Here is a 13118-nt window from a genome sequence, read left to right as displayed (position 1 = left end):
CTGTCCACTCAACAAAAACAAAATCATATCTTAAAACAGATCAAAAGTAGTGACTTAGAAAACGTCATAAGGCTTTCTGAGTTTCTAACCTAATTAAGTTTAATAGTGATGTTGTATTACTCAAATTTGAATGAGGTTCACAGCCTCACAGCCAGGACTGAGCAGAAGCTAAATCTCGCTGAAACACTAAAGCTAATCCAATATTCAACAACAGCTTAATTTACACAAATACATTTCATTGAAAGAAAAGATGGTGTAGAAAGTAGATTTAATTGCATCATATTTTTGAATAATGCATCAGAAGCAAAGATTATACAGAAAGACATTTTGAGAGAATTTAAAAACCAAATGATGTTTTCCAAGTCCAAGGAGAGCTGTAGTTGTAATAGTTCTTTGTAATTAAGCAATTCTTAAAGAAGTTAGAGGTCACTCACCTGCACAGAATGAATGTTTAGATCACACAGCGAGCACAAGTAGGGGAACACTGCTGGCAAGAAACCATGGTAATCGTTTATGTTGTTCAATGAAGGAGATCCTCGTTTTCTCTCAAAGAGAGACCTTTCATGTGTACGAGGAGAAGGAAGACGAGCAGCTCTTCCATAATCAGAATCAAATTTATTGAAATTGTGTGAAGGATCAGAGAGGTGAATTTCCTCTCTGGAGAAATCATCGTTGCCTCTTAATCGTTCACGTTCATAGTCCTTCCGGTCATATCTAGAACTTGACTCTCGAGAAGAATGACCGTGGCTATATTCAACCACTGAGTCAAGACTGGAGTCACGACTTCCATAATTACGTTTCCTAAAGTGTCTTTCTTCCTCCCAGTCATCATGGGAGACTCTGTAGGAACGGTCATGTCGTAGAGAAGCATCACCTCTGTTGTACTTTGAAGCTGCTCCTTCATTAGCTCTTCTCCTTTTTATCTCTGTAAGAATTTCTGGCAAGGATTCCGGTGTAAGTTTATCTTCAGGGTAGTGGCTCAGTTCATCCAAATCCCTGGATGAGAGACCAAATGCAGCTAGAATATTACTGGCCCTGTCTGCATCAATCTGTTTCTGAACAGCATGAGATTGTTGATTCTGATTTCTAACTCCAAACAAGGAAGGCAAGCTACTGCTAGCAGTGTCGCTGTATCGTGAGGGCCCACCAGCTGAAGACATCAGACCTTTAGATCTCTGTCCTGCACCTTGCGGGCCAAAGTTCTGACCCTGTCCCATACCTTGTGGGCCAAAGTTCTGACCCGGTCCTGCACCGTGTAAGCCAAAGTTCTGACCCTGTCCTGCACCATGAAGGCCATAATTCTGACCCTGTCCAGAATTTATTAAGCCAGCCAAGTGTGGATTCTGGCACAATGTCCCAAGAGCTGCTTGGATATTCAGAGGTGGACCTGCAGCAAGGCCTCCAGCATCTGCATCATGAAAACGACTCTTCCTCTTAGTACGCATTTGATTGCTCTGGCCTCTGCCAAAACTTGCCATTTTGGCACAAGAGAGTGTCTATTTCAATACCGGTCAAAGCAGGCTAGAAGTTCTTTCTTGGTTAGTAGAAGTTCTAAAAAAGTTGTTTCACTGTCTAACTTGGTCTAAAAGATGGACGATTTCATAAACTACAGGGATGTAATTTCTCCAAGAATTTTTGTCAGGCTGAAAGTTAAAAGAAAAACATTAGATCCAAGAATACGAAAGATTCGCAAGGATAGAGATTAGAGTCAGCTTCAAGTTTTGAAATTCAAAAATGATCTGTAGAAAGGCAAGTAGCTTAAAATAGGATTCAGTGCAATATTTATACAGCTGTATATGGATGGAATGTATGGTGCAACCCATTTTTCTGCCCTTGAAATCAAACTTTAAAAATAATTCCACAAAACTTACCTTAAAGGTATTTTGCAAATATGCAATCAAGGACAGAGGAGTATGAACAAAATTATATGCCATGTGCATACAACATGATGGTGTACAACCACCATTAATACATTAAATGCAAGTCTTTCTAGATGTAGAAATAAAAGGCTTTCTGGATATTTCTGAAAGAAATTCAGTCTACATTTTTTTATTTCCAGGGCTTTAATAGCCATTTCAATCACGTAAAGTTCTACCTTTTGAATTATGTCATTCTGGTGCTACAGTGTTGGTCACCAAGCATGTGAAGTACATCACTGTAGCAATTTGATGCAGAAAAGGTTGTAGGTAATACTTCAACATTGGCATATGTTGCCCAGTCAATTTAAAAGCATAGATCTGCAAAATACGAACTTCGCCAAATGCAAACTAAACTAACTTTGATGATATACAATTTATCCTTACTAAATGTATAGGCCAAGTTTGTTCAGAAATACATTAATTAGTTCAGGGTTTTTCACAACACTTCAACCCAGAGGTGTTTCCTGGTTGTTTGTTTCTTCAAAGGATTGGGTAGATACATAATAATTTATACTAAGAGAAAATAAGCAGTTATACATGAATAGAGCAGTGACAAAAGGTGGAAATATATATTCCAATAACTTTCCGGTACACTCATTGTACTTATTTTTGAGCAGCAAAATTAAGTCACTTCAATGCAGTTTTAAGGTCACCACCTTGCACTAATCTCCAAAATGTAAGTTATCAGCCATCATGGTCACAGAAGAAAATAGTTCTCACAATATGACCAGTTGGGCTTTGATTCAAAACAAAATCTAGTACCTACGTGACAAGGAGAAGCATGAGCACAATTATGAGAGCTGGGTGGTCTCTGGAACAGCAGGTGATATTTTTATTAAATATAACAAAACACTGCAACAATGAGCATAAATCAAGTGATCAGAAAATGTTCAACAAGAGTTGAAAAGAGCATTTAAGGTTTGGAGTATGAAGTCAAATGTGAAAATGCCATCAAAAAGACTAATAGCAGTAGAATGCATTGCAAGGGCACAAATTGAAAGTTCTTCTAACGTTACATGCATGTTGGTGATGTAAAATTTAGATTTTTTTTGTGCAATACTAGTCACACTACATCCAAGGGGATACTGATGTGCTGAAAAGAGTACCAAGCATAATTCCAGGACACTGGAATCTGAATTATAAAGAAACATTCAAATACTTGCTTTCACCACAGGTAAGATAAAACAAAATACTGTTTTTTTTAAAAATGCATACAGGAATGAAAGAGGAGGTGCAAGGAGGATAATTAACTTGAACCATGAGCATATGTATATAAATAATGTATTGAGCAAGATATGAGATTAGAAGGATTTGTTTCCTCCTTGCAGAGGTGTGGAAATGTGATATTAACTCCAAGTAGAAAATGCTGTTTTGATTATTTGTTTAAAAGCAAAAGTATAGATGGAGTGAATCAAATACACAGTAGAACGTGGCTCTGGCAGGTCAGAAGCTGTCATGCTTAAAAATACTCCAGCATGTATATTGCACAATGGATGATTACACAAGTATCCTGGAGCTTTTCTTGATATACTTTTGAGGTTAAGGAGAAAAATTGAAAACTTTTCCTCAGGAGATTAAGTTGGTCAGATGGAGTACATGATACAATGTTAAGAGAAGGAATTGCTTGATGATGCCTTTCATTATTCCATGCTTCCTAATCTTATAATGGCCGGTGAGGTGCTGAAGGTGCTTTTACATGAACACTTTTTAGTTTGGATCGGGAAAGGGCAGGTTGCGCTCTGCATTTACGCTGCAAAAAAACAGCTCGTTTATTCCAGCATTAGAAACTCCTACAATCCAAATTATACAAACATGAATATAAAAAGTGCCAAAAGGGAACTCAGTTCTGTATTCACCAAGTGATCTGACTGTAGGAATGTGCACTTTGTAATGGACTGAACAAGTGCATTATTTTCTTAAAACTTGCACAATAAGTTTCATGTTTACTCAAATTATAGTCATTGCTATCTGTAGCAATATTCAGTGTTTAGATCAGGAACTGAGAATCTTCTTCCTCACCTTTACAAATTAAGCTTATTTCAATGCTTTGATGTTACAAATTGCAATAGTGATTGTATTTCTAAAGTAATCCATTGGCTGTAAAATATTGTTTACCGGGTAAGTAAATGGAATAAATACTTGCATCACATAATGACTTTCACAATCTGAGGACGTCCCAAGCCATATTTTTGTTGATTTAAGTACTTTTGAGTTATAATCACTGTTGCTGGAAACATGGAAATCAATTTACACTCAATGAGCTCATTAATGACCAGATGTTTTTAATGTTGATTGAGGAATAAGTATTAACCAGGTCTTCAGGGAAAAATTCCCTTCTATTCCTCAAAGTAGTGGCATATGAACTTTCATGCCTACCCAAAAGAGCAGATGGGGCCACAGTTCAACATCACACCCAAAAGACGACACCTTTGATACCATCTTTGTTCCTCAGCACTGCACTGAAGTATCAGTCTGTATTTTTGTGTCCAAATCTCTGGATTGAGACTTGAACCCACAAACTTCTGACTAAAGAGATGAGGAGTTACCCACTGTGCAACAACTGACACATTTAGCCCAGGTAAAGCACCTTCTATCATTATTTCTGCAATTAAGTTTGTTTCAACCAAAGATATTTGGGACATGATGCAATTAATTTGACCCTTAACCTTCAAGTTTTAGTAATTTTGATTAAATATGTGACAAGAAAATAACCACTCCTCATTCAAAAATAACATAAGGGAAGCAAAACAATGGAAGTGAATGTTCCCAGAGCTACTACCACTTTACTGCTAACTCCTGCCAAAGATATAGCTGCAATGTGGAAGAGACATCAAGAGTATTCATTCCATCATACAATAAATACACAATGCTATAACTTCGAATTCTGATATCAGATTAAATTCAATTTTGAATTGAAAGCTCTTTCTTTATCATTTGTAAGAGAAATAAATAAATCAATGTGGGTTTTCTGAACCCAAATTCAAAAGGCTGCACACCTACAAAGCAGTCTTTCCAGTAACCCAGGAGGACCTTATGTACACAGTGGGTCCCAAATGGTTTATTTTCCCAGTCTAACTAGCACAAATTTCTGCCACTTTGAAGAGTGATTGCTGTCTTTAAATGTTGGAATTCCATCCAACTTGGTACAATGTGAACACTCTCAAACAATGCATCACATTACGTTAAAAAACTGCATCAAAAGTACATTTTGATCAGTAATGGTAAGATTTGGGAGGATTTAGCAAAACTCAGCAGACCCACTCAGTTTGCAGAACAATGAATGCCTACCAATATGGCTGAAGTGTTGAAGCCAATACTTGAGCAGATAAAAAGGTAAATACTGCAGATGCTGAAGTCTGAAGTAAAAACAGAAAGAATTGGAAACACACAGCAGGTCAGTCAGCATCCGTGGAGAAAATACATAACATTTCACGTGTGTACCCTTCTGGAGAACTGAAAAAGAAGATGACAGGCATATTAATACGGTCAGAAAGGGGGAAGAATATAGATATAAATGACAAACAACAGAGAGGGAGCAGAGTGCACTGAGAACCAATTAACTCCCAGTCAAGTAATAGAACAAAGCACCAAAGAAATAAAAAAGAAAAAAGGCACATGTAAATGGCTAAGGAAGTGAAACGCTTAAGGAAAGTGCAAGAAAATGGGAGATTATGGAAAATCAAGGAGGTAGTTATGAAATTGCAACAGGTTTGAAAGTAAGAATATAGCTAAAGTCTAAAGCCACTGAATCATTTTTCAGACTAGAGGCTTAGATATTGCATAGAATAAAGAAATTGTTTGGAACAGAATAGAAAGTCAATGATAGAGGCAAGAGTGGAAATGAGAGGACTGGTTTAAGTGATGCGCCTTGGACAGTTGTAGTCACACAGACAATTGAAGGAATTTGGCAAAATGATCAACTAATCTACATTTGTCTCTCCAATGCAGAGGAGAACACACCATGCACAGTAAATACTGCATACTAGTTTAGAAGAAATACATTTAAATCATTATCCCACAGAAACTGTTTCTGGGGCTCAGACAACCATATACAGTGGTGGCAGGTGTTGCTTCTCCTAAATTTGTACAGGGCGGTGCCAAAGGAAAAGAGAACCAGGATTTTTCAGAGGAATCAGTTTTCTTGAAAAGTGGATAGGATACTGTGTTCAATTATGCTGTGGATGGTAGAAGATATTCCAGTAAATATACAGACTGCTGAAGTGGAAGATAAAGACTTTCTTGGTTCTGAGAGGACAAAGGAAGAACAACAAAAAATGGGGCTGATCTGATCCAGGACAGTGCTAAACACAGCATAGGGTGAAAATTCATAATTTCTGGTGCAGAAGATAACCAGAGTACATGTATTGAAATGGAGAAGGAAATGAAATTATTACAGGAGACAAGGTAGGATAAAGCATGTTCCATATAGATGGGGAAGTCAGAGTGCCTGTTTGAGATTTATGGAAAGCCAACTGCCATAGCTAACGAGAAATCAAAGGGGAGACAGAGAGAATGTAAGAAATGTACCATAAAGGTAAGGGGTGAGTGGAAATTGGAAGCAAAGTTAATGACAATCTCAAGATCAAAGGGGCAGTAAAAGCAATGTCAACAGTCATCAGCATAATGGAAGTGGTGATATGGAAGTGGGCCTGAAACAAACGATACTTTATAATCAACAAAATAAATGCTGGAACCCACAGTTATCCTTTATTTAGAAGTGAGTAATGTTAAAAAAGAAACTGCTCAAGGCAAGAAATAGTTCTGCCAAATGGAGAGTGGCAGAGGGGGAATATTTGGGACACAATACAAGGAAGAAGGGTCCTGCTGGCAATCCTGATGAGGGATGGAGATGTCATGACTGTCGATCCACAGTGAAAAAAAAATAGGGGTTAAAGAATCTGGCAACAATGTTATCATGGATGTTGGGGAGAAAAATAGCATCTTTTTAGAAGGCAATGAAACTGACCACAGCCTCTGACAATGCATGCATATGGAACAACTTTGCATCAGAAGGATCAGTCTGCTTGTGGAAATGTCTTACGGCAGAGCACAGTTCATTTGATTATACTCTGTAACATACAAAAAATAATTTGACAAGTGGTTAATTCATGGAGGCATGTTCAATTAAGGCATTCCAAGGGGAATTAGATAGTTATCTGAAAAGGGAGAATGTGCATGGTTATGGGAAGAAGGCTGGGGAATGGTACTAAGTGAATTACTCACTTAGAGAGCTGATCCAGACATGATGGGCTGAATGGCCTCCTTCTGTGCTGAAACAATTCTGTGAACTGGGGTGCGAGGCACCGTTGGGGGCAAAGGTCCTAATAAAATAAGCCCATAGAAGTTAAGTGTTAGTTTCATCTTCCGCAGACAATCAAACACTGCAACCATATGAAAAGAAAGTGACTGAGGTGAAAGTAGACATCCAAGCAGCAGCTTTTTTCCAATTTGCGTATTTAGCAGATTGATTAGCGACCAGGGTATATAGTTTGGATACTATTCCTCAGGTATGAGTGAGTTCAAAAGCATTTAGTCACTGGATTGTCTAAGGCAATCCACGGCAATGTACTGTAGCTGATCTCCTTAACTTGTATTGCAACAATCTTGTTATATAGATCTTTCAAATATTTAAAGGTTATGAGCATTGATTCAATGGAAATCATTGTTAACTCTCCACTTCAGATCCATTAAACATTCAATAGAAGACATAGGTCAACACATATAAAACTGTGGCAGCAAAGTGGAAAAAAAAGATATTTTCTAAATGATGTCTTGTCAGCTGCAGTCTTGCTTCATACAACAGCAGAGGTGTTCCTGTCATTAATAAATGTTTGTCTTAACAAATTAATTAACAATATAAACGTTCCCAGAGTTTACTGATAATACTTTTCTTCAATCAATTTTTCAATTAATTATTCACTTTCTTTCAGGTGGGCCAACTAAAATAATTTTAAAAACACATGGGCATATTTTAACCATGTGCATTTCAAAGCATTTTTTTCAAAATAAATATCAATGCATTCCAGCCTACAAACCTGCATCTCTCATTAGCTGAAGTACACCTACTGCATTTGTCACAGCTTCGATGCAATTACAGTCTGTTCTTCCAAAAAATATCATGCCCTTCTAGGAACGTAAGAGTGCTCTAAATTTCCACTGGAACTTTTAAAGCTATAGCAGATCAGAATTGCAGCAGAAACAACTTTACTACCAGTGCCACTTTATGAAGAAAATGTAAAAGTAATTTCTTTGAAAAATACAAACCCATTTTTCATCAACAAAATGAAAACAAATCTACCTGTTAAAAGAAATGTTTATTTTTCACCCCATGACAGCTATCACCTTTTCCCATCTCTACCAAGATCCCAGCCACACCAGTGCCATATAATTACATCCAGCACACACACCCCAGAAAGGCTTTGATTCTTTTGGTACCATAATCTATCTGGAAACAATTATCCATGAGTATGCTTCTGAATGCAGTCAGCAGTTGGAAGTCCCCAGCCCCTAGTTGTTCAATTGGTAATTTCGCTGACCTGTGTACAGATCAGCAAGGTTTCAGGTTTAATCTATTTTCTTAAAAATGCACATACCGATATGTCAGACAAAGACAACTTTGGCGGTACTGACCAGTATTGTAAACTAGTCAATAACGTACATACATATGGACATCTGGTGAGGCCAAAAGAATCTTACATTGATTAGCCATTTCTTGCTGCTTCACTATAATCATAACCCGTGGCTACTTGGATGCAGTACTGGAGATGGTCAGCATGCAGTGTGTTATGCAGCACCTCTGGAAAGCGATTTAGAGAAGCAAAGGACAGAAACACTACAAAACAAACAAGGGCTATTGAAGTAGCTTGGCAAGTGAATAAATCTGTGTTGTTCAAAAACATCTTGCCTTAATCAAGATACGTTCCCCCCACCATGAGATGGAAAATACTTTCTGCAACTTTTTGAAATAAGTTGTTTCTCAAAAATATCAATGTTTTATGACAGTAAATACATCTCCTGAAGCATACAAGGAAGCCTAAAATTAAGAGCCTATATGAAAGTAAAGTGTGCGCACAAATGTTATTGCCATAATACGAGCCACAATGTTCTTAAGTCCACTTATTTATCCACATCCATGAAGCTAGTGTATATAGAAACATATGAAGTTAACAATCCATCTTTCAAAAATTCTAATTTCTATCAATGAAATCAAATTTTAACCCCTTTAAACAAGATTAATTGGAATTGTAGCCCATCAAGTGTAATCATAATAAAGTTGTTCCACATGATTAAGAAAGTTAAGTCTATAATCTTATTTGTCACATTAGGAATAAAATTTACCATCTATAAATAAATAATTTGATTGTCAATGCAAGATGGCTTGTGAGCAGTTGCCCCAGGTCATGCCCTCAGAAATAATGCCGGGCTGCCCTGCCCCCTGCTACCCCCACCTAAACTCTATTCTTTGGACAAGACTTTTGGGACACCCATAGAATAGTACAGCATAGGAGGCCATTCAGCCACTCTCTGCAGGCTCTCTCAAAGTAATCCAGTTAGTCTCACTTGCCTCACTTTTTTTTGGCACATCCCTACAATTTTTCTCTCCCGCAATTTTATTCTGTGGGCTACAAGTGGATTTTTATCCATTGTTGCTATACATTCCAAATCCTAACACTGCAAAAAACGTTTCCCCAAACAATGGAAACAGTTTTGCTTTATTTATTCTCTTTAAACCTTTAGATACGTCTATCAAATGTCCTGTTAGCCTGCTCTGCTCTAAGCTTCTTCAGTCTATCCAGGTAACCCTAATCCCTCATCTCAGGAAACATTCAAGTAATTCTCTACTATACCGTCTACAGTGGTGTCAAAAATTGGACAGATGTGTTGCAGTCGTTAGTACACTGAATCTGACTTGGCTATGCTCAAGAATACACACCCTTTTTTTTGTTCGTTCAAGCACCTAATATCAGCACCAAATACTTTCAAGTAAGGTATAGCATAGCCAAAGCAAAGATTCCTCTAACCTGCCTCCCTTTCAGTTAATCACTGAAACAGAGCAATTTTTTCCCCCATTTCCCAAACCAGCCATCATGTGTCCTCTTGGAGTAAAGTACCTAATTAATAACAGCTTAAATTTATATTGCGCCTTTAATATAGTAAAACATTAAAAAGTATTTCACAGGACCGTAATGAAACATGACACCCAGCTATACAAGGAAGTATTAAGAGTGACAAAAAAATGGTTGAAGAGGTAAGTTTCAAAAATGTCTTAAAGAAAGATAGAGTGGCAGTGGTATGCAGTAGGGAATTCCAGAGCTTACGATTTGAAGTTATAGCTCCCATTGGTGGAGCAATTAAAACTAAGGATGTGGGAAAGATCAGCATAGATAACACAAAGGGTTGTGGGATTGAAGGAGATTACAGTGAGGCCATGGAGCAATTTGAAAATCAAGATCTAAAGCTAACACAGGTCAGTTCTGTGCTGTAACCCATGCTCCCCAAGCACTGGTTTAAGATTACACAAACTGAATTTACCTTGCTACCAAGAGAAACTTTCATTCCATCCATCTGGGCTTGATTTGAATTAGTCATGATTGCTAGAGATGAGAGTGGAATTGGTCTCAGAGACACCACAAAGTTACAATTCCATTCTTAACTCCTTTTGTAACTTCTGGCCACAACTAGCCTCCCATTTTCAGATTACTTAGAGGAATGATTGTCTTTATAACCCTTAACTAAACACGAGACAAAATTTATGATCATTCTTAAAATTCCAAGTTGATCTTGTTCCTTTCATTTTTTCCCATGTTACATGGGGTCACCATATTGAAAGTTTTGGATATGCTGGGTGGTTTTGCAACCGACACCATTCCTGCTATTAACGTTTCTATTAATTCTGGCTCGGGACCAATGATATATTAAAATACCAAGTAAAATTCAAAATAACAAAGAGACATGAAAAGTCAGAATATGGAAGATATCTATTTAATTTTTAAAAGTCCTATGTTGAAGCTTGCTTTCATATTTAAATTAGTCACTATTTTATATGTCCATATTCAGGTCCATTTACACCTGTGTCTTATTTCTCTTATTTTTATTATTGTTTTGCAGCCACATTACAACACTCTTGCTTGTGAGCTTTGAAGGTTCATACTCTTACGCAGATCTCCCATACCAGATCAGTATTTTCTTACAATTGTTCTGCTCACGAACCTGTTGGGAATATTATTTTCCTTAAAGGTTTATGATACCTTTATTTTCTCATTCAGCAGCTCATTATTCCATTGCTGATTCAATGGAATATAAATATGTTTTATATATTTTTCCTTGTACTATAAATTTGAGAAACTGCACTTTTTAAATTGTGTGGTCTTTCAGTGAGTAAAGAGTTAAGTGCTGAGCTGTCTTCTAATGGGTGTTACTACTTGCACTGTTTAGGTTAGGTGTAAATAAAGGATGTCACTTATCAATTAAAGATAACGTGTTGTATGAAACCAGACATTTATAGAGACAAAGGGTAAGAAGTTGGAACAATTTAAAATGACTAAATGCAAATTAGAACAATTTAAAATACTTCAGTCTGTGGAATGTAGTTTAACGATGAGATACAGGAAAAGGGTGATTCAAAATGACTAGGCTGTTCACATTTTGATAATATTGCTATATTCTGATTTTAATGTTACCAAAGAACAATTTAGATTCCAAATCAGGTGCATACCTTAGTTCATTAATGGCAGTTCAGGGTGCAGCTATTGATTGTGTATCAATGGACTATTGATGCAACTGTCAATGGTAAACTGATCATATTGACTGTGTTATGAATAGAGCAAGTCAATTGCTTTTACCAAATACAATAGGAAAAACCTTAGGATACCAGAGCAACAGAGGGATAAAAAGAGCTCTCCGAAGGATCCAGCAGACATTTGGAGACAGAAGAGAGAAGAAATAAAGTCAGACCAAATCAGAACCAGCATCAACCAGCACATTTTCCCCATGTCTGCATGGGTTTCCTCCCAGTCCGAAGGACGTGCAGGTTAGGTGCATTTGCCATGCTTAATTCTCCCTCAGTGTACCCGGACAGGCGCCGGAGTGTGGCGACTTGGGGATTTACAGAGTAACTTCATTGCGGTGTTAATTTAAGCCTACACGTGACACTAATAAATAAACATAAAACCTGTGTCCAAACTGCTCTGCAATGTAAAGGCATGTGTGATGTGTAAATGATCACCTGGTTGTTAATTATTAATTATTTAATAAATCTTCTTAATTTGTTACACCAAAGCTACCATCTGCCAACTTGTCTTATCAAGAACCTAAATGAATTTCAAATAACTTTACTGAACCTTAAAAATTCCTAATTTGCTCAGATCCATCATAAACCAACTCTCTAGCAAGCTGATTGCAACATACCCACTCAGCTGCAGATTCATCATGCCTGTGTTCTTGCATGATTACTCATCTTTATTTAAATCTATCAATGGCCTCACTCCTTCCCACTTCTGAAATTTTCTTGAATGTGACAAATCCACTGAACTTTAAATTTATCTGACACTGGCATTCCTCCATCCTCAACACCACTTCCAATCTTTTTGGCTCATCATTGGAAACCATATCTTCAGGCTCCTAGAGACCACACAGTGAAATTCCCTCCCTAAACCCCTCACTTTCTTTAACCTCCTCTTTAAGTCACTCAGATTTATACCTTCTCCGAATACTTCCTTCTTTGCTTTGGTCAAGCTCCCTCAGAATCCTATATGCCAATAAAATTACCCTCCCTGTTTTTCTAAACACAATGACTATAGTTAAAATCAACTCAACCTTTTCTTTTAAGACAACGCCTTCACCCCAGGAATGAGCTCAGTGAACTCTCACTGAACTGTCTCCAATCCCAGTATATGCTCAACCTATCTATACCCTTTGCAGGCTCTTTGTATCCTCTTCACAACTGGCTTTCTCACCTATTTTTGTATTGGCAGTAAATTTGGTTGCATACACTTGATTCCTTCATCAAGGGCGGCACGGTAGCACAGTGGTTAGCACTGCTGCTTCACAGCTCCAGGGACCTGGGTTCGATTCCCGGCTTAGGTCACTGTCTGTGTGGAGTTTGCACATTCTCCTCGTGTCTGCGTGGGTTTCCTCCGGGTGCTCCGGTTTCCTCCCACAGTCCAAAGATGAGCGGGTTAAGTTGATTGGCCATGCTAA

The 13118-nt window shown here is 37.6% G+C and overlaps 1 protein-coding gene across 3 annotated transcripts in view; it reads right to left on the bottom strand.

Annotated features, from left to right (window-relative positions):
• LOC144505224 (matrin-3-like) overlaps window positions 1–13118 on the bottom strand; it is an 81636-nt gene that overhangs the window by 65448 nt on the left and 3070 nt on the right. For 2 of the 3 annotated variants that reach the window (XM_078231225.1, XM_078231227.1), the window contains exon 2: window positions 435–1643. In XM_078231225.1, coding sequence (XP_078087351.1) covers window positions 435–1478 — 1044 coding nt within the window. In that variant the 5' untranslated portion in view covers window positions 1479–1643. Of the gene's footprint in view, window positions 1–434; window positions 1644–7142; window positions 7241–13118 lie in introns of those variants that run through there. The other variant, XM_078231226.1, reaches the window with a different exon arrangement.

The sequence above is a fragment of the Mustelus asterias genome, chromosome 16, assembly GCF_964213995.1.
Source record: "Mustelus asterias chromosome 16, sMusAst1.hap1.1, whole genome shotgun sequence".
NCBI classification, from domain to species: Eukaryota; Metazoa; Chordata; class Chondrichthyes; order Carcharhiniformes; family Triakidae; genus Mustelus; species Mustelus asterias.
Note: the sequence above shows the minus strand (reverse complement) of the source record. Positions and strands in the feature narration are given on the sequence as shown.